This window comes from Micropterus salmoides, unplaced genomic scaffold, assembly GCF_014851395.1.
Source record: "Micropterus salmoides isolate LMB-PRFRI ecotype aquatic unplaced genomic scaffold, ASM1485139v1 Ms_hic_scaffold_6, whole genome shotgun sequence".
NCBI classification, from domain to species: domain Eukaryota; kingdom Metazoa; phylum Chordata; class Actinopteri; order Centrarchiformes; family Centrarchidae; genus Micropterus; species Micropterus salmoides.
Genome location: NW_024044348.1, coordinates 11,749,091 through 11,775,216, shown reverse-complemented (window position 1 = coordinate 11,775,216; position 26,126 = coordinate 11,749,091). Strand labels below are relative to the sequence as shown.

General features: G+C 39.0%; 3 protein-coding genes across 6 annotated transcripts in view; 2 read left to right on the top strand and 1 right to left on the bottom strand.

The window, feature by feature from the left end:
* The first annotated feature begins 1,965 nt into the window (after window positions 1–1,965).
* On the top strand, window positions 1,966–15,111 carry slc12a1 (solute carrier family 12 member 1). Of its 2 annotated transcripts, XM_038701352.1 has the most exons (27): window positions 1,966–2,625; window positions 4,057–4,197; window positions 4,584–4,659; window positions 5,564–5,659; window positions 6,043–6,182; window positions 6,294–6,404; window positions 6,510–6,621; window positions 6,777–6,904; window positions 7,155–7,239; window positions 7,603–7,763; window positions 7,849–7,956; window positions 8,049–8,172; window positions 8,367–8,468; window positions 8,737–8,892; window positions 8,982–9,081; window positions 9,235–9,346; window positions 9,682–9,822; window positions 10,436–10,542; window positions 10,645–10,727; window positions 11,228–11,353; window positions 12,019–12,147; window positions 12,659–12,770; window positions 12,980–13,066; window positions 13,579–13,714; window positions 13,822–13,889; window positions 13,991–14,146; window positions 14,322–15,111. In XM_038701352.1, the coding sequence occupies exons 1-26, from the start codon at window positions 2,368–2,370 to the stop codon at window positions 14,124–14,126; spliced, it is 3,135 nt and encodes a 1,044-aa protein (XP_038557280.1). In that variant the 5' UTR covers window positions 1,966–2,367; the 3' UTR covers window positions 14,127–14,146; window positions 14,322–15,111. The 2 variants fall into 2 exon arrangements, with proteins under 2 accessions (XP_038557280.1, XP_038557279.1); XM_038701351.1 differs by having other exon boundaries at window positions 13,991–15,111.
* A 1,243-nt stretch (window positions 15,112–16,354) lies between these two features.
* dut (deoxyuridine triphosphatase) lies at window positions 16,355–19,565 on the top strand. 3 transcript variants are annotated; one of them, XM_038701353.1, is made up of 7 exons: window positions 16,355–16,512; window positions 17,188–17,335; window positions 17,651–17,742; window positions 17,921–17,965; window positions 18,083–18,157; window positions 18,765–18,835; window positions 19,423–19,565. In XM_038701353.1, exons 1-7 carry the CDS (start codon window positions 16,395–16,397, stop codon window positions 19,477–19,479), a joined length of 606 nt encoding a protein of 201 aa, XP_038557281.1. In that variant the 5' UTR covers window positions 16,355–16,394; the 3' UTR covers window positions 19,480–19,565. The 3 variants fall into 3 exon arrangements, with proteins under 3 accessions (XP_038557281.1, XP_038557282.1, XP_038557283.1); XM_038701354.1 differs by lacking the exon at window positions 16,355–16,512 and adding an exon at window positions 16,525–16,682; XM_038701355.1 differs by lacking the exon at window positions 16,355–16,512 and having other exon boundaries at window positions 16,724–17,335.
* Window positions 18,862–26,126, bottom strand: part of fbn1 (fibrillin 1) — a 70,615-nt gene continuing 63,350 nt past the window's right edge. Inside the window, 3 exon segments of the mRNA XM_038701350.1 lie at window positions 18,862–21,544; window positions 22,038–22,233; window positions 22,307–22,538. Of these exon segments, the coding sequence (XP_038557278.1) occupies window positions 21,161–21,544; window positions 22,038–22,233; window positions 22,307–22,538 (812 nt within the window). The 3' untranslated portion in view covers window positions 18,862–21,160.

Sequence of the window (26,126 nt, the reverse complement as noted above, 5' to 3'; positions counted from 1 at the left end):
CTACACTGGTTGCCTTGTGTTCTGAAATGAGCTGGAGCCAACTTGAATTCTTAAGTCAAAGCCCTCATGTCAGATGAAGGCTGAGCCAAGGCTGTGTTGGATTTTAGACACAACCACGTTGAAAAGCACTAAAAGCCTGTATAGATGAATAGGTCAATGATTACCTACCAGTTATTAATGATTATAAAGCTGTTATGTTTAATGATCTACTTTTAATTGATTCAAAACCGTGCTTTACTATGAACTAATACTCTGTTCTTCGATATTTGTTTGTTTTGTGCAGGTTAATGTTTCTTTTAAATAAATATCAAATAAGAAATATTAGATTTTTTCGATTTTAACGTTCAAATGGAACACTAAACCAAGTGGGATCAAGCTTAGTTAATTAGTATTACACTTCTTCAATTTTTATTTGGATTTGGTTTCTGTAGGATTATAGCACAGAGCAGCTATTAACCCACCACCCAAGGATCCTTCTTGTTAGATCTTACCTTAACCGCTCTCATTTGTAACCTAATGAAATCACTTGATAGAATGAATCCCATACATCCATGTATGACATGTTCAATACATTTCACAAAGTAATAGACAATGTTAGATTGAAGATGATTCTTTTTGTTTCTGATGGATAGATTTAATTAGAAGGCCTATGCTGACTGGAGTATACAGTATATAGCTGAGATGAGCAATAGGGTTCACGAATACACCTTCATTTATTACACCCATTTAAGATGTAGTATCAGGAATCCTGTCTGTTTCTGTATCTGCACTTTTGCTCTTAATCACTTATTTCACATTGCAGTGAAGCAAGGGTTGATAAATCCTTTTTCTGCCTCTTTTGAGTCCTTTGACATTAAGTAGAGCGCAGATTCCCTTGTCCTGTATAAATTGGAGCATGTGCACTTTCTGCCACTGACTCATCATATAGGTTCAACAGTTCTTTGAGTAGCACTGTATACTCAATTTACTCAAGTAGAGCAGACAAAAGACTATCAGCCCAGACAGTAAAAAATTAAACACCTTAATAAGTCCACACTGTGGGAGAGTCAGCAGGGTCTGCACTAAGGCAACTGCAGTGTAGCATGAGACAAGACCTGGCTCTAAACTCAAAATAAACTTTAAATCTGACAATGAACAAGCATCACTAAGCTGAGGATTAATATTATAATTATCAGTTAAAATGACATATTGCAGTCTGATTAAGACAGATAAGTGAGAGGAGAGTACTCAGCCAGTATCATTCTTGTATAAAATCATAACGACTTTTAAAACTGTGTTCCAAATCTGATAAACACTGTGCAATTCATTGCTTCCTTTCAATCGGCACATGAAAACACATTGTGGTGTATTTTTCACAGCCTGCAATACAGCCAAGGTCAGGTTCGAGTCATTAGCCTGCCTTTCACTGTGTGCATAAATCACTGTGGTGTATCAGTAATAAGGAAGTTTACCTGTTAAGAGGACTTTTAAAGGCACTTTAGAAGTCATGTGGCTATAGAAAAGTGCCTCCAGCATGTTCCTGTAATTCATGGTCTCATATTAACTCTAATTTTCCTCATTAAAATATGGCCATTTTTTTCTGTGCTAGCCAACTCACCAACTTTCCCTCTTAGTTGTAGCAAAGAGAATCATTAGAGATAACATTTATTTAATCAGTTATATAACTCAGTATTTTAGTCACTGTAACACACTAGTTCTATTCATTATATCCTATTGCTTTATATTATATATCACATAGCTTTATATTTTTCTGCCACAGTCATACACATCTTAATAGTGTCTGTAACCTTGAAACTTTTCCTGCTTGGTTAAGTGAGCTTTCTTGTGGTGGGATCTTCAATGTTGATGTTTCCTTATGATTTATACAAAGGACCCATAGGTCTGATCCCATACGCTGCAACCACAGAACAATATGTGCTGTTGCCCCACGTAAGAATATATTATTAATCAATTCTCCAGAACTTAAGCAATGAGCGTCTTTATCTCTTGTTTGGCGTTTATGACTTGGTTAATCGTTAAGCAATGCCTTTGTGTCCCCTAGGATGGAGCAAGGACATATCTGACACCCCTCTTTCAGTTTTCTGAGGGTTGATCCAAAGAGTTAGCCAATAGCTGGCCACCACTGTATGACCCTGGGATGCAGGGTATAAAGGTAGGTCATCTGAGACAAATCAAGCTTATGCTCAAGAAGCTCAGAGAAGAGATCTCTATAAATCTAATCCTAGGCTAGTCTATACATCAATTAACAAGGATAACCACCCCTGTTGATGGAGTGATCCTCTCTTTTAAATTTTGTTGGATGACTTAAGACCTACAACGCTGTTATCCTTGACTGTTTAAATCTGAGAATCTCCTTCAGCATTCCTGATGGAGAGGTTCAAGTCTTACGGAGGGGTACATGTTAACTCTGCTTATGATTCCACTCTGGATGAACCTCCTGTCTATGAGGAGACCAACTTTCCTAATGGGGAACACCGGACGGTCCGGCCCTCGGTTGTCAGTGCCTTTGGTCATGACACTTTGGATCGGGTGCCCAACATCGACTTCTATCGCAATGCAGGCAGTGTGAGTGGTCATCGAGCTGTGCGACCATCCCTGCAGGAGCTCCACGATGTGTTTCAGAAAGTGAGTGCATGTATGTTTGTAAGTGAAGATGGTAAATATGAAAGAAACACATCTTCTGCACTTATGTTCTCCTCTTGTTTTTCTGTTTTCCCTGTAATACATGGGGTGCACACCTTTTCCTTTTCTGTTATGCATGTTTGTCCTTCACTTCACCTTCTGCAGAAAGTAGCTTACACCTGTTTTTCTCCCTGAGTCCCAAATTCAAGTCACTGACTCTGTAACTGCAGTCTTTGTTCTGCTCCTGAGCAACACAGTCCATTCACTCAGGTTTAAGACTCAAAGCAGAATGAAATAAGATATTTCACAGTTGTTTAATCATTCAAACATCATCACTTTCAGTCTCCACAGTTCAGTCATTAAATCTTTGTCAGACTAAAAGGGACACCGAAAGTTATTTCTGGAACACAACAGCAATCAACACACTTGACACTGTTAATAGTTTTGCTTTTTATTGGGCCATTATACTGCCTTGTGTTGCAAAAGAGATGGGGGTCATAGGTCATTTGGGTTGTATAGGTTGAACTAGATTAGCATGTCTGAACTGCCAAAAGAAGACAGTTCTTTTGGTTATCTTACCTGGCATAAAATTACAGTCATTCAAGTTTAAGCTATAGTTTGAATGTGTAAGGTCATCTGTCACCCAGTCATCGGCATCTTGATAGAAAGATCTTAAAATGTTTCACGGGGAACCAGTGATACATGTAAGAATCCCCAAATTCATCAGGGAAGACTAAATACAGCTGACTCATAGTTTGAGTCTATAATACATTTAATATAGAAATTAATGAATACAAAGTTCCATCCATCCATCCATCGTCAACCGCTTATCCTGCGTACAGGGTCACGGGTCATACAAAGTTACATGGTTAAATTAGTCTAAGTTCAGTCTAGTAACATTTGAATCACTCACTAGGATAATTTGCAGTTTTCACAAACCCCATGCCACTGCAACTTACAGGCTGCCAAAATCTCTTTTAGTAAAGGGAAGTGAAATGTATCTGAGAGGTCTCAAGTCATTTAACAGTCAGTATTCATCTTAATAGAAAGTTTAAATTAGGTTTGTCTTCAGTTTACAGGGATAGACACACAGCAGTGTATTGTCTTTATTTTTTCTTTATTGTCACCTTATCAATCTTCATCTAAATCAAACCACAGTGGTTTTCTCTCCCTCTCTAAGTGTCTCTCCTGTATTACAGGGAAGGCGGAATAAGGCCAAATACACGATGCTACATGAAAATACATGAAAGTCTGCGTATCCTCATGAGAGGACAGAAAACACTTTGTACCATAGGCCACAGCTTGTAAATGATGACACTCTTTAACATTAAGACACATTAACATTGAAAATGCTAAAAGCACAGGACTTATGTGCATTAAGACAAATATACATGTTTCCTTTCCCTTATATTTGCTTCTACAATTTCCTCATAGAATGGAGCGATCTCTGTGCCAGACACTGTGGAGGACGATGACAAGGGGAGTGACGGTACCCCCTCTGATGATCTGGAGTCTGCAGTTCCCACTGACAGCAACAATGGAGCAGTAAAGTTTGGCTGGATAAGGGGCGTCCTGGTAAGTTATGTTGGGTCATGACGGTCTCCCTCTGCTTTATAGAAGCAGGGTCGCTCTACATAACTGGAACATGGCAAAAAGAGGCTCCATCTGTCTCAATAACACAGCAGGCCCAAGGGGCTTTCAAGACCAGAGTCTGGAAGTGGTTTGCATCTGCTCAAGAACTGGCATGCTGACCAAAAAAAGACCTCAACTGTTGTTTAGTGCTTTTTAGTACTTAAAATAAAGTTTTGTAATTGAGTTACAGATGTTTTGGTTTGTCACTGAAATGGAAACTCAGGTTATAACATTTTCATGTTCGAGTACACTTCCCTCGCTTTCTATCACATAATAGTATATCACAACCCACACTGAAGACTTTGAACTTAAATTGTTCTCTTCCACAGGTGAGATGCATGCTGAACATCTGGGGTGTCATGTTGTTCATCCGTCTATCCTGGATTTTTGGCCAGGCAGGCTGGGGTGAGTGAGAGAAGGATACATGTTGGTCAGATGTGACACACAGGGATAGTCCTTGAGTACATAGTTGTGTTTTGCACACGTTACATCTGTACACTTGTTTGTAATTACTATTTTCTACCTGTGGCTACCTTCTACCCTTTATTTGTGCTCTAGTTTTTTTAGATGTATGCCTTTTAAAAGCCCACTAAATTTTTTATGTAATACAGGTCAACTTGACTTGACTTGATTGAGACAAGTCAGTCCATCCCCACTCCATCAGTGAACTCAAAGATGATTATCCAGTTATTTTCAGGTTGATAATGTTGTCTGGAGTGAACAGTAGACAGATCCTCTGTGTTACCAGAGGTTCAAGACCATAATAGTGTGCTATCTTGGCCAGGTCTCCCTCGAAAAAGAGAATTGAATCTCAAGGGATTTCCTGAATAAATAAATAAAGGAACTAGAGACAATTATATAGGATTATATATCCCTCCCCTCATTAGCAGGGAGTGATTGAATTGGGGCAGATTCAACTGAAGTAGCCCATAATTATCTAAATTTGCAGAAGGTCTTTTCTGAAAGCCAAACCTCTATGAGCAGTGTGTGAGCAAAGGCAGAGAGAAAGGAGAAATGGTATGAATGGCTTCATGAGTGTGTTCATTGCTTAGGAACCTATCTATCTGCAGCAGCTTTTGTTGAGGCAGCGTAACATAATAGTTTTAAACAAGCCGCAGGCAGCAGGCAGAGCAGGTACAGCAGGTACAGTAGACGGCTGTAACTTATAGCCCCCAAGTTTCTCTGGGAATTTGACACTCTTTTCAGAAAGTTTTATGATCAACCACTTAAATATAATACCTGAATAAGTTGTAGTTGAAAAACAATTATTATATTATATTTATTATTATATTATATGTGTACACTGCAGGTCTGGGGATTGTGATTGTTCTTCTCAGCTGCGTGGTCACCACCATCACTGGCCTTTCCATGTCTGCCATTTGTACCAATGGCGTGGTCAGAGGAGGTAAGACAAGACATTTCATGAACAGAAACGTTTGGAATTCAACCTTTCACGCATAACAGACACTCATACAATAGAGCCACTGCAGCTGGCACCAACAGTTTAAACATTATTTATAAATGTATGTAGCCTGAGATAACACACACTCATAAAACATGACATATAATGACATGAAATATTTTACTGAGAGAATGGAATGGGCAAGAGGGCAGTTTGTGTAGATAAAGACACAAGGCAAAACTGCACCTGAAAGTCACCTTTTGAAGCCTTGTCTCCGTTTTACAGCCTACTTCACTTGTCCTGACATTAAATCAATGAATGAGTGATTAGGTTAGGATTAATCATCCATTACTGTATGTATGTGTGCTTCATTTTGTAATTTTCAGGAGGAGCCTACTACTTGATATCTCGCAGTTTGGGACCAGAGTTTGGTGGGTCGATTGGCCTAATTTTTGCCTTTGCCAATGCAGTGGCTGTAGCCATGTATGTTGTGGGATTTGCTGAGACCGTGGTCGAGTTGCTCAAGGTGTGTGATGTTATGTTATGTTATGACTAGAAGGAATTGTGGAAATGTCCCATTCCAAGATGTTGACTTTACACTTATCCATCCCTCTTTGGCCCTATCTGTTGCCCTCAGGATAACGATGCCATCATGGTGGATGAAATAAATGACATCAGAATCGTTGGGTGTATTACAGTGGTGTTGCTGTTGGCCATATCAGTTGCTGGAATGGAATGGGAGGCCAAGGTGAGAAATGAATATTATGCTTGTTGTTTGCCAATCTCAGGGGTTATTATGCTAAAACTTCTAACCATAACTTTAATTAATGAATTAATTGTTTTGTCCCCATAGGCACAGATTGTTCTACTCGTCATCTTGCTGGTGGCCATAGTGAATGTATTTGTAGGAACAGTCATTCCTGCAACCGAGGCTCAGAAATCTAAAGGCATCTTTAATTATCACCGTAAGGCACCCTCTCTAAACCAGTGCACACTTTATTACAAAAAAAAACATTATTTAACTGAAAAATTAAGATTGACTCGTTCAGAAAAGCACAGTAAACCCAAATTTTCTTCCTGCCTCTCGTCTTTCTTCCCTCTCTCACTCTTTTTCTCACAGCGAAAATCTTCTCAGAGAATTTTACTCCAGATTTTCGAGAGGGTGAGACATTTTTTTCAGTGTTTGCCATCTTTTTCCCTGCTGCGACCGGGATCCTGGCTGGAGCCAACATCTCTGGAGACTTACGGGTAACTTTTTCATACCGAGGTCATTGCATAGGAGTCATGCATAGAATGCATTAGCTGCTATGGTACACAGGTTTTTTAACAAAGAGGCTGAAGGAAGAATAATAAACCACTGCATTTGAGTGAATAATGTCAATGTACCGAAGCTTTTTTACTTTAATGTCAAAAATGTCTTTACTAAACAAACAGTTTTCTTCATAGTCACTGTCATGTTTTGAAAATGACATGTTCAGATCCATCTGTTGTTTTATAGGATCCTCAGGGAGCCATACCTAAAGGTACCTTGCTGGCCATCCTGATAACTGGTCTCACCTACCTGGCTGTGGCCCTTTGTGTCTGTAAGTACAGTAATCCTTGAAATACAACTCCAACGAGAAGCTTTGCTAATTTTATGTTTGTGTTTCATTTAGAAATACTACTTTACTGGAGTTATCTGGTGTTCCTTTCACAGATTCTGATAAATACAGGGATAGGTTTTCTCAACTAGCATTTGTCTTGATGACACATCCAAACACTGGAATATTTATCCAAGGAAGGTTAAAATCAAGGGCAACTGGTCTTGGTTGAAGATACTCAAACACGTTTCGTCTCTCATCCAAGAGACTTCTTCAGTTCGGAATATTTAGTATTTCTGTGAGGTTGTTAGACTTTTCATAAAAAAATCCTAAGCAATGCTTCTGTTCCTCTTTCTAATTGGTCAGCCGCCACTGTTGTCCGAGATGCCACAGGAAACACGACTGACCTCATTAGTCCTGCTGGAGCACCATGTACTGGTTCAGCAGTAGCTGCTTGTGAGCTCGGCTATAATTTCTCTTCCTGTGCAGTAGAAACATGCAAATTTGGCTTGATTAACAACAATCAGGTATGCAGCCTTTCAAACTCTGATCCTCACAGATGAATAGCTTTTTTTCATCTGTAATGGTCTTCTCTCCTTGACTCCGGTTCAGGTGATGACCATGGTATCTGGGTTTGGTCCCCTCATCATTGCTGGAACGTTCTCAGCCACCCTTTCATCAGCCCTGGCTTCACTTGTCAGTGCTCCCAAAGTCTTCCAAGTCAGTAACACGCCACATTTTTCTAAATGCATTGCACTAATATACAATTAATAAAACATAGAAATTCTAAGTTAAGCTCTGTCTTTAATAAGGCACTGTGTAAAGACAACATCTACAAGATCCTGCACTTCTTTGCCAAGGGACATGGCAAAAACAACGAGCCAATACGTGGATATGTCCTCACGTTCATTATTTCTGTGGCTTTCATTCTCATCGGTCAGTTCAATTGTCTATAATGGCCTTGTCATAGCATTGTAACATCTTTATAAGAACTAAAATGTTATACTTTTTCTTAAAATGTACTTTAGGCTTCAAATGAACAAATATCCGAATGGGCTGTTTACTGTTGTCCAGTCAGCAAAAAATGCATTGATCCTGAATTCCAATTTGATTGAGGTTTTTCTCTGTAGGTAATCTCAACACCATCGCTCCTATCATCTCAAACTTCTTCCTGGCATCTTATGCGCTCATCAATTTCTCCTGTTTTCATGCATCCTATGCCAAGTCTCCAGGTGGGTCTTTACAGACAAAGTAGCTTATAAATGAAAAATTCTGCCAGTAGGCTTTTGGGGAATTACTGTGGTATAAGTGACTGTGAATACATTAAAACAAGGCGGTATCACAAAAGCACCTGATATAGGATAAACTGAGTTACATTAATTAAATAGATTTGGATTTGTTTTAAATTCAAAGTAAGTCACTGTTAATAGATTTTATTTCTGTACAGTATGTTTCCTACCACTTGTCCAACACTCTGCAGTTACTTCTGTCATTTCCCAGGCTGGAGACCAGCATATAAATACTACAACATGTGGTTATCGCTGTTGGGTGCATTGCTCTGCTGTGTTGTTATGTTTGTTATCAACTGGTGGGCTGCTCTACTCACATATGGCATTGAAATCCTCCTCTACGTTTATGTCACTGTCAAGAAGCCAGGTGAGCTCTATGTACATGCTTGCTAATTTGGTAGGAAATTCCCAATGCCTGCATGAACAAACCTGTCAGGACTCTAATTTTCTCTCCAGATGTGAACTGGGGTTCCTCCACGCAGGCGGTGACATTTGTGAGTGCAGTCAGCAATGCTCTGTCTCTGTCTGCTGTAGAAGATCATGTCAAGAACTTCAGGTAAAAGTCTGCATTGAATCAATGTGGGTGCAAATACATATTTCAAAACAATACTGTAAAACTTTTACAATACTGTCCTTAACAGTGTGACATAAAAAACTGAAACACTAAAATCAAAAGTGATATTGTAACTTACTCCCATTTATTTCGTAGGCCTCAGATCTTAGCACTGACTGGTTCAGCACGGACCAGACCAGCTCTCCTAGACCTGGCTCACTCCTTCTCTAAGAACTATGGACTCTGTCTCACCTGTGAAGTATTTTTGGTAAGGTTATATTGTAATCTCATAATTTGCAAATGCAAAACAATGGATATTACCAAGGCAGCACGTATCGTCTTACCCAAATCTTATTTTAAATATCAACCTTGTATTCAAATCAAGATTTGCACATCAAGCAAATTTAAATTTTGCAGAGTGCAGACTTCAGTGGATATTCAAGTGAATATCAAGCAAGGATAAGGGAAATGCCAACTGTCTGGATACCCAAGAGACTAAAGCTTAGGTTCAGTTGTGTCCTCTGAATATGAAAAAGGTGTATCTGTGATTTCTTTCTCTCTCAAACACACTCACACACAGCTGTAATGTTGTGATCTCTTCAGGGCCCAAGGTCAGAGGCCCTGAAGGAGATGAACAATGGCATAGAGAAGAACCAGATGTGGCTTTTAAAGGCCAAACGCAAGGCATTTTACGCTGCTGTGGTTGGTGAGAACTTCAGGGATGGGGCTAAGAGCCTGTTGCAGGTCAGTGTTGTCATGCTTTACAAAACATTTTTTCAACTGAAAAGAAATAAAAAAGAAACCAACTAAAAATCAAAATTCCATTGATTTTGAAAAGAGGGAGACAGCAGATTTAAACATTGCAGAAACAGGTTTTATTGTTCCATTTCTTCCTCACAACACCGAGTTATCTATTGCTGTGTTATGACTCTGGCTTGAACTTTTCTTATGAATCTGGCAGGACATTAGTGCAGGAGGTTGAAGAGGAGAGAGTTAGAGGAGCAGGAAAACAGTCTTATGGCTCTGGCTATCGCACTTTTGAGATAAGGCCTCGGTTCATTGTCAGGATTGCTTACTTCAAACAGCACGGCAGATTAAAAGCTATAATTGATTAACACTGCGCTGAATGAGTCCCTGCAGACAAATTGAGGTCTGCTGAGTGATCTGGTCATAATTTTTGGCAGTAAAAACAACTTCTTGTATAGGAAACTATCTGGAGATTCTTCTTCTCCACTTAATAAGACCCCGTTTTCTAACTGCAGGGTAACATGGTGCCTATGTTGATTCACTGAACTGATTTCTAGAGGGTAAACTGGGTTTTATCTTTATGTTATGAATGTGGTGCTTTTCCTTACAGGCTTCTGGTCTTGGCCGTATGAAGCCTAACACAATAATGATAGGCTTCAAGGGGAACTGGAGGACTGCAGGCACAGAAGCGGTGCAGAGTTATGTGGGAATACTGCAGTAAGATAAACACACATGACAATCATGTACTTAACAATTAAAACAAAGATAGGAGAACTGTGTGTTAAACTGGTGTCCTCATTCTTTTTTCCTTTTTGATAGTGATGCATTTGACTTTGAGCATGGGACAGTGGTGCTGAGGATGAACCAGGGACTTGATGTGTCGCACATTGTCGAGGCAGAAGGTCTGTGTGTAAACTTCTTTAAACTATGTGTTTTGTTCTACAGGAACACCTGCACCCGTATGGCAACAATTATGTTTATATAATACTTTTCACGCAAGCTGCACAATGACAAGAAGCAACTGGCACCTAAAACAGCAGCATTAAATATAGGATGATATAAGATGGATGTATACTCACAATGAAGGAAAAAATGAACAAAAAAATGCCATTTGTAAATGTGTTTTAAGATATTAAAATACAGAGTAGTCAGTCAAACTGAACTAACTTCCCATTAATTTTGACGGTTTTAAACTACCGAAAGAATAACAAAAGTAATTATCAAACTGCACTGTTGCTATAGTGTATAATAACCACAGTAACTGACTATGATAAAATAACACCAATAAGCCATGGACACTTTGTTCTGTTGATTACAAAGTACTTATAAAGGTCAGATAGTTACACATATTCATAGTGATTACATATTTATTATCAAACGTAAATCTGATTCTGTCTTTCAGAGGAGATGCTAAAGGCAGCAAGGGAGCAACAGGCAGTAGAAGATGAGATGATGCCGAATGGAGAGAAAGCAAGAGGACTTTTCAGGAAGTCCAGGAAACCCTCTCAGCAAGTGCTCACGACCAGGGGTATCTCTCTAGAGTTTTTTGTGTTAACTTCTTAACTACCTTCAGAAAGACTTCAGTCTAAGCTATTTCAAGCAAAGGTAGCATCACAAGATGAGCATGATCTTTAAATATGTGGGGGAAGGAGGTATTTCTCTCATTCTAGTCCTCTCTTGCACTCATATTTCCTCTGAGATAACACACATTTAACAAATGAAATCAATGACACACATCTTTTTTTTGGAAACTTCTCCACAGTCCCATTGAGCTATAATTGAATCAAGCACTCACACTAAAAAAGTCTTTGAGGGTGTAATCCAATAATATGGTCCCTTTCGTTCCAGTTTGAAGAGCATCTCTTAAGAGCAGCCCTCTAACCCAGACAGCAGAGGGTGCTTGCAGCCTCTTACTCAATCTGTCTCTGTCTCTACATTACACACACACACACCACTGAGCTGCATCTTGGCAAGACTGCAATGGTCATTAGTATGCAATCTGGATCCCACTCATTGGAACATTAAACCTAAGAGATGGCTGTTCCTGCTGATGTAGAGTCAGCTCTTAATGTTGATTTGCGCCAGTTTTCCCATCCAACTTAACTCTCCACGCTTGGTCAATGAATTACATTCTCTCCTACTGTTCCTCTCCCTCATCCAGTACTTATTTCCCGTATCTTTTTCTCTTTTCAGTATCAGTCTGCGGCCCTCCACCCCCGCAGGTTGCCAAGATGAATGAGAGGCTGTTGGAGGCCAGTGCTCAATTCAAGAAGAAACAGCCTAAAGGCACCATTGATGTGTGGTGGCTGTTTGACGATGGAGGTAGGTGTTGGGTCCCTTAAGCAGCATTCTCTCATGTACCTCGCCTATAGATTGTGTCAGATGAGTGCACAGGGACACAATACATTCTCCCTGATACTAATACAGATAACCTGCAGATTGAAGAAAACTCACTAAGTAAAATAAATTACACCTGAACAATAATTTAAAACACACAAAAGGGAGACAAAAGATGGTAAACAGGAAGTCATTAATGCAAACCCAGAAAAATCAACACTGAACAGTCATCTACATTATGTCATACACAAAGATTACATTCTTAAGAATTATTATTTAATAATAATGTCTTAAAATCTAATCATGACTTTTAAAATCAAGTCTATTGATTTGTTACTGGACAATATTAATAGTCTAATAGCAGAAATGCGAGATCTGGATCACAACCAAAATCTAATCAATTGTATCCTGGCCGAAGCTTGATCTGTCCATTTATATAATAAAACAGACTGGATTAATTGTTTTTACAATAACAAATGCATTTCCCCTCTCTTAGGCCTTACCCTGCTACTCCCGTACATCCTCACTACCAGGAAGAAGTGGAAAGACAGCAAATTAAGGATCTTCATCGCAGGGCAGCCTGGACGCAGTGAGCTGGATAAAGATGAGTGAGTAAAAAAAAAACAAATTGATGTTTCAATATCAATTATAGCTTAATGGGTGGGAGTTAGCTTGGACAAATTAATTGGCAAAATCCATATATGAAAATTAATGAGCCAACAACATCACATTACAGGATATGTTATTTAGCATTAAATGAAAATAATTACCAACATTTATATGAAAGTTAAGCAGTGTGTGATAATCTGTCTTGCAGGATGAAGTCTCTGTTGCAGAAATTCAGAATTAACTGCAGTGACATTAATGTCATTGATGACATCCATGTCCAACCCCGCTCTGACAGGTAATTACATTCTTTTATGTTATAACAGTGACAGCAGACCAGATGGTGCAACAGACAGGAGTATTAACATTTAATCGAGAACACTTCCTCTTATAACACCTCTAACTCCTAACCTCTAACATGCACTTCCTGTGCTCTTCTTCTTCTATCCCCTACAATGATCTTGTATTGATTGCACTTTTTGTTTTGATTGCACGTTTTGTTAACTCTTACTTCCTTCCCTAGGTATTTACCCCATTGATATGATATGTACTGTGAGCTCTTACTAGTATTTATTGCTGCTCTTGCTAGTATGTATTGTCAGTTGTAGATCTGTAGTTGATCCTCTGTTGATGCTTGTATGTTGTTCCTCAAATGTAAGTCGCTTTGGATAAAAGCGTCTGCCAAATGAGTAAATGTAAATGTAAATGTAATCACTTCATAGTATCTGCATATATGCATTATATAGCCTATGATAAATAAATAAAAATATTATCCACATTCAGTTCATGTTCTTATCTGCTTTCCTCCAGCTTGAAAAAGTTAGAGGACATGATTGAGCCTTTCCGCCTACATGAGGAGTCTAAAGACCATGCTCAGGCTGAAGCCATGCGGAGGGATCAGCCCTGGAAAATCACTGACGAAGAGCTGAGCACCTTTGAGGAGAAGGTAAAACACTGGCCCTAAGTTAAGACTTTTTGTACAGCATAATTATGTATTTATTTGGTTTGGAGGTGGTGGGTTAAACAGCAAAAATAACTGCTGCTGTTTTATAGACCAGCCTCCAGGTACGACTGAATGAGGTTCTTCAGGAAAACTCCAAATCAGCAAATCTGATTATTGTGTAAGTATAACAAACTGCTGCCTGAATAATATTGAACTGTCAAGCTTCATCCAGCGTGGGAAGGAACAGTGTCTAACATCTTCTCCCCTTACCACCCGCAGGAGCATGCCCATTGCTCGTAAGGAATCTGTTTCTGATTTCCTCTACATGGCCTGGCTGGACATTCTGACAAAGGACCTTCCACCCACCCTACTCATTAGAGGCAACCACAAGAGTGTGCTTACTTTCTACTCCTGAGCGCCTTGCAGGCTTTGCAGGTAGCTATAAAGGAAATAAATGATAGTAACATAATGATGGATATGTTCATGAAGACACAATGTAACACAAACATTTTAGTCCTGATGAGGACATTCATACTATTCATAAAGCTTGTTAATATTTTACCATTAACCTGTTTTATCACTTTGTCTGATATGTGTTGTGTCATGATAGCTTGGGCATGCTGTGATCTTGCAATTACTGTGAAGTTGCAACCAGCTTGCCAGCAAGGGAACCTCACATTGTACTACACTGTACCAGCGTAAACTTTTAACTGCTGCACTGCTCTTTATGTGAATGCTGTCAGTAAGGAATAAGACTGGTCTAAATAAGGAAAAATGAATTTCTGACATTGAACTTTGTAAATGTCTGACAGGCTGAATGTAAATTTAACAGCAAAGTTTGAGGCTCTTTGAAACTATGGACAAGTGTGGAAAAAATACTCATTATTTTATGAATAATATTATATAAATAGAATAAAAACAAATGGTCATAAATTGGGGTTAGAACAAAGTCAAATCACACATCTTCCTAACTTGGTCAGATCAGTCCAGTGAACAAAGGCAGAGACAGACAGAGATACAAGGCTGCTTTGTTACACTAACCTGACTGTTTCCTGCTGCTGTGATTGTAAAATAAATGTATATAGTAGATGTATTTTGAGCAAAAACCTTTTCATGAATGATTAACAGCATCTGTTGTTTAAACTGTTGTATTAGTAGTTTTATTCTTTATTAAACATTCATTGATATTCCCTGAGTGTAAAATACACTGCTATTATAAAGCTGTTTACAGCAATACTATTAAAATATTCTTAATGTTACTAGTATCACAGTTCACAAAACTGAATAAAATTAAAGACTGTAAAGCCAATTTGTCTGTGTATTTTAGCCTAGTATCTGTCTTCCTATTTAAAAGATATAATTATCATTATCTGAAATAAATAATTAAAAGCTATTCTTATTCTTGTCTCTGTTATTTACGAGGTGATTAAATAGATAACATCATATATTGTTTGTCCAGAGAAAGTGTCAGTGGAAGGGGAACCTGCTTGTGTTTGTAGAGGTAATCAAGCTGAAGTGTTTACTTTTTTAATTTTGTGAACCTATAGCCGACTTTTAATTATATTTTTTTGATGTTTTTTTTAATTTAACAGAATAGGTTTATATGTGCAAAACAAAAGTATAACGTCTATGCACTTTGAATGTTTAAACTAGCCAGCAGTACAGGAAATACTACAACTAGAAAAGACTTCATGATTTCCCTCTTTTAAAGGCAGAAGCTCTGACAAGATCTGATATTGCCAAATAGAGTCATTTGGACACAGATTTATTTAATCCAAAATAATTTATAAAATGTCTTCAGAATTAGAGGTCATATATGCACTTCTTGAATATGAGCACTGAATTTTAATCCTAATAGTCAACATCCTGAATGTCAATGCCAATTTATTCCCAATGGGGGTAGCATGGCTAAAATTTAGTTTCTGACTGTATAATCTCTGGGGATGATAAATTTCAGGAGAAAATCGTTAAAAATTAGTTTACTACACATTCGAATGGATTTTCCCAGCCATTAGGTCTAGTTGATATTATGATTAAATTAAGTTCAAGTTCAAGGTAACCTTATTATCCCAGAGGGGCAATGTGTCATACATAATGAACTATGTGAATTGTTTTTGAGTGACTTTTGGATATGGATTCTGTTCTATCATCATCATAATAATAATAATAATGATAATAATAATAATAATAATATGATTTCATCAAAAAAGTATTTTGTGTTTTACCTAGACCAACACACATCCTGTCTACCTATGCCTATTCTGTATATAATGCCGCATTATTGTCATTACTTGTACTTAAACTATACCTTCAGTTTATACTGTATCTTAGCGAATTCATATCTACCCGTTAGAGTATATTGTTTATTACCTCTATACATATGTACATTAAGCACTTCTAGTTTAACGCTAAACAGCGTCTCAGTACTTGTAGCCTACACTGTGCAATGACAATAAAATTAAATGATTTCTATCTTCATTTCCATCCTGTTATGTTTAACACTGGAGTCAGCCATAGTCTGTTGTAGTGTGAGGAGCTGCATGACAGAAGGAGGAGGCAGCAGGGCCGGCCCTGGGAGGGAGGAGGAGGAAGTGCAGGAAGTGCAGCCCTGCGGAACGCAATCAGCTGTAAGGACATTAGCGCCAAGTTAGCTATTAGCTTGCAGACGACGTTAGCAAGCAGTATGACACGAATGTTCCTAAGGCTAAGGGGTCTTCAGCCACAATGCTCTTCGATTTATGATGCTGCTTCGCGTTTTATAGGAAGGGAATGTCATAATCAGACGGCCCCTCAAAACAAAGGCAAGCAAGATATTAATAATATGGATAACGTTACCATTAGCAATATGTTCAGCGCTTATTGACATTAGCTTTGCTAGCCTGCCTAGCATGTTGTAACCATAGGCTGTAAATGACCGCCTTGATTAATATGTTACACACAAGACTACGTCAGCTCGGTTCAGATGCAATGCGTAAGTACAGTGAGGCCTAATATTCTCTAAATGTTTCCTTTATTTTTATATCGGATGTACATTTGTTTATATCTGTAACGTTAACTCTCGCGAGAACGCATTTTCAGAGCGCATTTGTTGTGACGAAATTGCCATAGGAACAGTGTATACTTTTTTTCATTTTATTAAAATGTGTTTCTCTCACGAAATGTAATGACAGTTCTGTGGCAACTTATATAAGCTAGTTGAGTTATTTATTATATGTTTTGGGGGTGTAAAATAAAGTATGTTTGACTTTCATGATTTTGAGGAGGAGGAGCTAATTTGGCGCAACTTCCACCGCGGGAAATTCGGTTCAAATTGTAGGACCGCCAAGACACTGGAGCAGAAGCTTGTGGGGTTTTAAGCTTGCAGTTGTTCTGTCTCCTGCTTAGTAACGTTAAATAGTTTGTCTTTAGTCCGTATAAATTATTTAGTGTATTTAAGTGTTTCAACTGTCAAAATCTTATCAACATGCCTGTCCTAGATGCTCCTGCAATTTCTCCATCAAAGAGGGCAAGGACAGAAACGAAGCCTGCAGAGGAAAGACCTGTCCTCAGATTTGCAAAACTTTCTGAGCATGCTACAAAACCTACCAGAGGTTCAGCTAAAGCAGCGGGATATGATCTCTACAGGTTGGTAATACTTTGAATTAAAATTATGTCTGGGTTTACTAATGACAATGAGAGAAGTTATATGTTACGTTTTAGTTCTGTGATTACAAAATGTTAACGTTACTCTTAACAGAAGCTGTAAGTTAACGACTCAATACAAATGTGTTTGAAAAATCCCCCAAAACATTCGTTAAAATTATATTTCAAATGTTTCTGAACATTTAGCTAGTGTTCCTAAAGAGGTTGAATCTACTTACTAAACGGTACACAGTAGAAAACCCTGTATCAAATGAATATAGTGCTACCAGCTAACCTTAGTTTTCTGACTTTAAACAGTGCATACAATTACTCCATTGGTCCTATGGATAAGGCCATTGTGAAAACGGACATCCAGATAGCAGTTCCACATGGTTGCTATGGGAGAGTGGGTGAGTGCTGGACATGCTGATGCAATTTTTCAATCCTATGTCTACATATGGTTAAGTTTTGCTCAGTGCATGTAATGTTAAATTCAATTCAGCATTTTCTGTTGGTGTAATATTTTACACCAGTTGCAGAACAACAGACCATAAATATAGCTTTCCTTTTTTTTTTTTTTCTCTTCAGCACCCAGATCTGGACTGGCAGCAAAAAATTTCATTGATGTTGGTGGTGAGTCTCTAACTTATTTTACTAACCTACTTATGATGACAATCGACATGAACAGGTAATGTTTAAACACTTGTCATGTCAGCCATTTTAATTTCTCTAATGCCTCTGTGTCCTCAGCTGGAGTTGTAGATGAAGACTATAGAGGAAATGTGGGAGTTGTGCTCTTTAACTTCGGCAAGGACACATTTGAAGGTGAGCAGTGGCATCAGTGAAATAAAACTCAGATTTTATAAGAAGGGTGAGGCATTACTGTAGAGACATTTGTTCATGCTTCTTGTTGAGCATGATTGAAAGTGAAGTGAAAATATTCACCCTAGTTTTCCCAACAGTGGGAAAGTGTCATTCACAGTAAGCATAACATGTTGAGTTTAACTCGCCCGATGCCACGGTGGGTTATCAGATTCAACTGTTTGCTGGCAAATATCACTAAAGTCAAGACAGGTACATATAGCAAACTCATAAAGCGCTATGAGATAACTGTTGAATTAGCGCTATATCAATAAAATTGAATATTTAAGCTACATACATACTGAATCTGCCTACTGTGTAAATTCTGTCCATTTAGAACACAAAACTAGCAAAAGCAATAATAAAATTGATTTTAATGTTAATTTTTACCTCCTAAATGAATGAGTAGGAATTAATAACAGTCCAAATATTTTGCTATCCAGTTATGTTTAGATCTTATTGCATACTAAATCAGACTGTATAAAGACTAAAGATTATGAGGATTTTTATGCAGTCTATGGTACAGATGTGTTATTTACAAATGGTCTCTTTTCCATTTTTTTTTCCCCAGTGAAAAAGGGTGACAGAGTTGCTCAGCTGGTGTGTGAGAGGATCTGCTACCCAGATCTGGAGGAGCAACAGGTAAATTGCAAGAAACACAACGCACACTCTGTTGCCATTTTATTAGGTACACTTGGCAAAAAGTAATGCACTCTAATACAACAGTTTACAATAAATTCTACCTTCATGAAGCTTATGAGCTTTTGTTTAAATTGTTTTAAAGAGGTGTTTAACTATGTCATTTTGAAGGATGCACTACATGTTGTGCTGTTGAATTGTCATATTGACAGGTATTTATATTGTCCTCATTTATATTGATGATGGGCTAAATAACTGAAACACCTCATGTATAACGCAATACAGTTCAATAGCTCCACAAACTAGATCCTCCAAAATAATAATTTGAATAAACACCTAAAACTGTTTCAATAAAAACTGAACATTATAACTTTCATGGATACTTTTGCAAGACTGTTGCATCAGACTGCACTTTTGGCTAGGTGTAGCCAATTAACTGGCAACTGATAGTGTACTTTACCTGGTTAATATGATCAGATTTTTCCCATTGCATGTGTGTCTTCCCTACAGTTGGTTTTAGTTCATGTATATGTCATCAGATTAGATCATAACATTTAAAAAAAAAAAAATACATTGCTATGTTCTTTCAGACTCTTGACGAGACAGAGCGTGGTGCTGGAGGTTTTGGATCAACTGGACGCAGCTGAAGGCTCCAAATACAATAGAAGTCGAGTGTATATGATGAAACTGTATAGATAGGGTGCTAATAAAGTTAATGTTTTTTGGTACTTTGGATAGTGTGTCTTTACTGGGACTGTCACCCTCATGTTCTTGATTTTTGAGTTCTGTCAGATGAACCTGAAAGTCTTCCAAATCTCCACATGGGGGCAGTGCAGGACAAGAATTGCGTCTCAGCCAGAGTGGGGGGAAAAAACATATTAAACTCGGCTCCATGGCTGAATTCACTGGGGCAATGTGAGTGTTTTAGCTACAGAAACTCACGTTGCACATGCCTGAATAAGAGGGACATCTATCATGAAGCTGTTGAACTTTGTTACATTAGTAATTTAAGCTACATCATGGCGAATGCACAGCAGTCAATACATATACACCAAAAAATGTTTTTATTGTGAATTTACAACTAAACCCTCACTGATGTGAACGGAGAACACAGACTGGTGTCAGGCTGGTCCGTGGCAATGCAGCACTGATTGTACTTGTGAGAGTGTGTGGCCACGAAGACCTCAGTGCATAATCATGAAGGCCCAGGTTTGGCATCATCTGTGTCTGTGTGTGTCTGTGTGTGTGCGTGTGTGTGTGCGCGCGCGTGCGCAGGTGTGTATGTATACACAGTTTACAAAGGAAGTAGTTGGTCATTATAAGCACCATTACAAACCCCTCTATTCCAGGGGCTTCCTCTAGTTTACAAATGCTTCATAGATTAAAAGTGGCATCGATTATTACAGTATAAACACAATTTACATGTAGTATAGAGGAGAGCAGACAGGCTATGAAGCTAGCTGTTACTGTTACAAAGACATGAAATCTTCAGAATGGCTGATGGGATTGTATCTCGTTGACTACAGAGTTTTGTATAGTAGTACAGTGCATTCAGAAGTCTATGTGGTTGTGTTGCCAGCACCAGTAAATATGAATTATTCTAGTCAGTAGGAAAGATGGAAAAGCATAGTTTAAATATGCAGTAGGAGTCATTCAAGCTCAGACATGGCTACATCTCAATAGTCCATAGTGGGTTCCTTTCCTCTCCTAACCATTCTCATTCTTTTTTCATCTTCACTCCATTAAATTAATATCTGGGGAAGGAGAAATGTGTTTACTTTCATGTATCCAGGTTTGTTCAGTTGTTTACCTGAGGGGAGGAAATGAATTTATTGCAGACTATTGGGACTCACCGTTTTCTTCCACTTAAGGTGAGTTCTAAAAAAAAAAACCCTCAGCCTTTAGAGCTTTCTGCAGTCCACATGCCCTTCAAAGTGGCACTTGATTCCACATATCATCATACAACATTAAACCCTACAATTAAAAACCATTCACACTCTCAATAGTGCTTTATACACAGCTGACATTGTGTGTCAGGGCAATATGCTCTTCATTTGACTGAAATCTTTCATACTGCCTCATTCAGCTGGCATTTTCCACAGAAATTGTATCTATGATATGTAGAATCATCTTTGGCAATCAAAAGACGCAGTCCCTCCCCCCACCCCCTTGTGTCTTTGGTGGCGAGCCCTTCTCCCTGTTGGAGCAAGCAGAAGTTGCCCCTAACCACTGATCTAGAGTCAGAGATGTTTGGCCTTTTGGAAAGTGTGAGCCTGACACTGGATTAGCAGCTGCTGGGAACATCTGCCTGTCTCAGTCTTGTGATGGTTAATGGAGGATGATCTGCACCCTCATCTTCAGTATGTCTCCCAGCTGTCCTGTGAGGTAGTCTTTATCATGTCGGTCTTCCAGCTCAACCAGCTCCTTCTTCCTGTAGAGGGGCATACTGCTGATCTGAAGGTCGTATGCCCCTGGGGGGACGGCTTTCTTCTTGCTCAAATGCAAGTAGCTGACACCCTCTCTCTGATTGATCTTGAAATAGCCTTCTTCATTTCCATAGTCAATGCTGTACCGCACATGGTCACTGAGGGTGGATAAGGCTGGGGTGAACTCAAGGATGTGGTCATGGTTGCTCAGGTCCCTGATGTTCAGGTGGAACTGTAGTGTGTCCTCGATGTCCACACTGGCCAGACTGACGTCATTCTCAGTCAGCTGCAGAAAGAAAACGTGTTCCAACTGAATTCAGTGGCTATAAGAAATGTGACCTATAGTACATTTTGTTTTCTGTCATTAATCAAGCAAGGCAAAAGGGCACAGTATCATAAATGTACATAGAAACAAGGCTGTTGCCAGGATTTTAGCAATAGTGAAGTCCTGAGTTCTGTTGATGCATCCCCTACTACCCTCAGATGATTTGGGCCAGAAACCAAAGAGAAGGTTTTTAACACCTTTCTTTTTGTCATATTTTATTTGTTCAATTATTATTAGTTCAGTTATACTTTTTGGTCATTTATCTATTTATTATTTTGTTGGCCTGAACGTAGTTAAATCTATACATCCTGAGTCAAATATGACTGGAATCAGCTAATAAAACACCTACCCTGTTTAACATATAAATTGTTGAATGTTAGGTCCCCTCAGGTTCCCCTAAAATAACGAAGAGGACATGACTCAGCATCCTCAGTCTTAGCTACAGAAAGATTACCTGCACTTCTTCCAGAGGTTCCTCCTGTGTTGAGTTGGTGCTGCGACGTTTGCGTCCCTTCTTGGGATAGCCGTTGATTTTACATTCATAGCAGGCCTCAGGAGACAGAGAATTATCATCCTCCTCACCTCCCTGACCTCCCTGTCCAACACTGGTGCCGCCGCCACTAGTAAAGCCCAGACCTGTGACACAGTGCCTGAAAAGCAAACACAAAGCCATCGGTCAACTAGAAACATCTAGAGATCTACACTTCGATTCACTTTACGTACCCTTGTCCTGCGCGGAATTGTCCTGGCGGACATCCACAGAGGTAGCCCCCGTCTGTGTTTGAGCAGCCAAACCTGCAGGGGTTCTGGCTGGTGGAGCACTCGTTGACGTCTGTGCAGCCTCCGCCCGTCTGCTCGTAGTTGAAGCCGGTGGGGCAGAGGCAGCGGAAGCTCCCCAGGGTGTTGTGGCAAGACGCTCCCCCGCAGATCTGGCTGTTCAGACACTCGTTCTCATCTGGGTCACAGGAAGTTGACGGGAAGTAAACAAACAGAAGGTCATTCCAGTTGAAGGACACAAACAATGCTGGGAAAGTCTGCCATGAAAGTTGTAAATATGTGGAGTGATTGAAACTAAAAACAGAAGTTACTGTACACAGAGGCACACACACACACACACACACACACACACACACTGTACCATACAATTACATTGTGTATGCCTGAGCTATTTCTAATTCTTTTATGTACTACAGACTTTGGACCTATCATTTTTTTTCTTCTTTTTTGTCCCTACTTCAATAGGCCACTTTTTTCTGAGAGATATTTTCATAAGCCTCTCAGGGTCTCTCTTGTTACCCTCATAGTTTGTATTTTTGTCTCGTTCTATTAATTAGGTGTACATATATAGTACACTTAATTGTACATCTTTTTAGGGTTCTAAATAGGATATTGAACATTTAGTTGTAACATTTCCTTTTCTCACGACCTTACCACAGTAAGGGAAGGGTTGAACTTCCAGAGGAAAGGAAAAACATTTTGGACATGTTTCTATTTTAAGAGTGGCAGGAAAGAGGGGAAGGGTGGAATTTTAAAATTGATTTTAAAAATGGCGATACTATATGATACATACAGTGCTGTGAAAAAGTAAGTGCCCCCTTGTTAAATAATAATAATAATAATAAGCTTTATTTATATAGCACTTATCAAACAAGTACAAAGTGTACACATAAAATACAAAATCAAATAACCACGTGGGTAAAAGATACAGGGGGGTAAAATACAGAATATAAGAACAAGGATCACAATAAAGTAGTGAATAGCCTTAAAAGTAATGAGTAAAATCTTAAAATCAATCCTAAAACAAACAGGGAGCCAGTGCAATGATGCTAAAACAGGGGTGATATGATCATATTTTCTTGTCCTAGTTAGGAGCCGAGCAGCTGAGTTCTGTACGGTCTGTAATCTATTTAAGGTTTTCTGATTAAGGCAAGTGAAGAGGCTGTTGCAATAATCAATGCGTGAGGAGATAAAAGCATGTATAACAGTTTCTGCATCTGTAACATTTAAAATAGGAGTTATTTTTGCAATATTTCTAAGGTGGTAAAAGCTGGACTGGACCAGTTTAGAAACATGATGCTCAAAGCATAACTGACTATCGAATAGCACGCCAAGATTTCTTGCAACAGGCTTCACGTGTTGTAGCAGGTAGCCAGAAGAGAGCAGAATTTGATTGCAGAGATGTTGGGGCCCTATCCAGGATTTCTGTTTTATTGGAGTTAAGTTGTAGGAAATTATTTGACATCCAATGTTTTATGTCGGTAAGGCAGTCCTGTAATGAACTCAGCATACTAAGGTCAGTGGGCTGTACAGGTAGGTATACCTGTGTATCATCCGCATAACAATGGAAGGAGATAGCATGCCTGCGTATGATATCACCCAGAGGGAGCATATATATAGAAAACAAAATAGGTCCAAGGATTGACCCCTGAGGCGCACCGTAGTTGGTGGTAGAGAAAGAAGATTTAAAATTATTTATAGAGACACAAAACTTCCTATTGGATAAGTATGAGGCAAACCAGTTCAGAGCAGTACCAGATACCCCCACCCACTGCCTCAGTCTGTTTAACAGGATGCCATGATCAATGGTGTCAAAGGCCGCACTTAAATCCAGCAGAACCAGTATTGAACATTTGCCCGCATCAGCGTTCATTAGGAGGTCATTAGTAACTTTCAAGAGTGCTGTCTCAGTACTGTGGTGTTTATGGAAGCCAGACTGGAACTTTTCAAAGATACAATTATTTTCCATTACAGCAAGGAGCTGCTTAGAAACTATCTTTTCAAGGGTTTTTGAAAGAAAAGGCAGTTTAGAGATTGGGCGGTAGTTATCAAGGATGTTGGGGTCAAGGCTAGGTTTCTTTAAGACAGGTTGTACACATGCCATCTTGAAGTAGACCAGGACACAGCCAGTAGATAATGAGCTGTTAAAAATAAAAAGCAGGTGTGGGCTAATATAATCCAAAACCTCAATTAAAAACTTTGCAGGAATCAGATCAAGAGAGCTAGAGGAAGGCTTCATCTTCAACATAATTTCATAAGTTCTGCCATGGTAATAGAAGAAAAGGAACTCCAAGGATCCTGGGTAGGGTGCACAACATCTAAAAAGGCAGGGTTTGGGCTAATACTGGCTCTTAATGATTCCACCTTACTGAAAAAGTGTGTTCAAAATATCTCACAATCTGCATCACAATCAGCAGAGGCACAGGGAGAGGCAGGGTTCACCAACAGATCGAGAGTCTTAAAAAGAATTTTTAAGATTTTAAGATTTGAGAAATGGTGAGCTCTTGCATCTTTTACCAACCTATTGTACGAAGATAGTAACTCTTTCATGGCCGTGAAATGGACCTGGAGACCTGATTTTTTCCATCTGCGTTCTGTTTTTCTGCATTCCCGTTTGCAGCTTCTGATATTTGCATTTAACCAGGGTTGCTTTGCAGAAATTTAGTGTTTATTTGTTTTTCAGAAGGGCTATGAGATCAAGGGTTAAGGAACACAGGGAATTAAAATAGTTGACAATATCATTAGTGGAGGAGATATCAGGGGGCACATTGCTAAATGAACTGAAGAGGGCACCAAATTTAGAGGCGCTCTGCTCATTTAAACTGCGGGTTTGTTTTGATAAAGACTGGACAACACTAGCAGCCTGTAGTTCACAGTGGAAATGAATGACCTGATGATCAGATATAAAGATGTCCTTAATTTCTACAGCGGATATCTTCACACTCAAGCTAAGGACCAAATCTAAAGTGTGGCCATAGTGATGAGTTTGGCCCGACATATGTTGAATAAAATTAAAAGAATGAATGATACTTAAAAAATCAAGAGCAGGGAGATTTGAAGACTCGTCAACGTGAAAATTAAAATCTCCACAAATAAGGATTCTATCCTCATATAAAACAAGATCAGATAAAAATTCAGGGAATTCCAGCATGAAGGGACCAGCTGGATTGGAAGGGGCGGTAGATGACAGCAATTAGGACCGGTGGGGGGCCACCAAGTTTGAATAAGAGCTCTTCAAAAGAAGAGTAATCGTTACACGGAGTTTGAGTGCATTTAAAGTGCTTTCTAAAAACAGCCACAATGCCACTCTCCCTGGGGCGGGAGTCATAATCCGGGGGGCATAATTCAATAAGATGACTGTGATCACCAGGACGTAGCCAAGATTCAGTCAGAAACATAAAGTCTAAGTCAAAAGAAGAGATAAAATCATTTAAAATGAAAGTTTTGTTTGAGAGGGATCTTACATTAACAACTCTAGTGATCTATACTCTGGTAAAGCAGACGTAACGACCTGAGGCGAGAATAAAGCTTGTATCCTAATTAAGTTATTACTATTGCTGAAACGAATGTGTCTGTCTCGTTTATCAGGCTTATGTGAAGTCAATACAGGGATTTTAGGGATGCATGAGGCAGCGATGTGACAAGCCGGCCTCCCAATGTGGACTGCAGTTATAAAGGCATGGCTATATACCTTCCACAAGGGGGCGTCAATGGCAGTAGATGGTACCTTGTTGTTGCCAGTTGGCAAAGGGGCCAGAGAAGAAGG

Excerpts from the sequence above, each read along its gene's own strand:
- dut (XM_038701353.1), top strand. The coding sequence starts at position 16,395 with ATGACACGAATGTTCCTAAGGCTAAGGGGTCTTCAGCCACAATGCTCT. Across the intron at positions 17,336-17,650 it reads GCGGGATATGATCTCTACAG|TGCATACAATTACTCCATTG; the intron begins GTTGGTAATACT and ends GACTTTAAACAG. Across the intron at positions 17,966-18,082 it reads AAATTTCATTGATGTTGGTG|CTGGAGTTGTAGATGAAGAC; the intron begins GTGAGTCTCTAA and ends CTGTGTCCTCAG.
- slc12a1 (XM_038701352.1), top strand. The coding sequence starts at position 2,368 with ATGGAGAGGTTCAAGTCTTACGGAGGGGTACATGTTAACTCTGCTTAT. Across the intron at positions 5,660-6,042 it reads CAATGGCGTGGTCAGAGGAG|GAGGAGCCTACTACTTGATA; the intron begins GTAAGACAAGAC and ends TGTAATTTTCAG. Across the intron at positions 7,240-7,602 it reads GGCTGTGGCCCTTTGTGTCT|CCGCCACTGTTGTCCGAGAT; the intron begins GTAAGTACAGTA and ends CTAATTGGTCAG.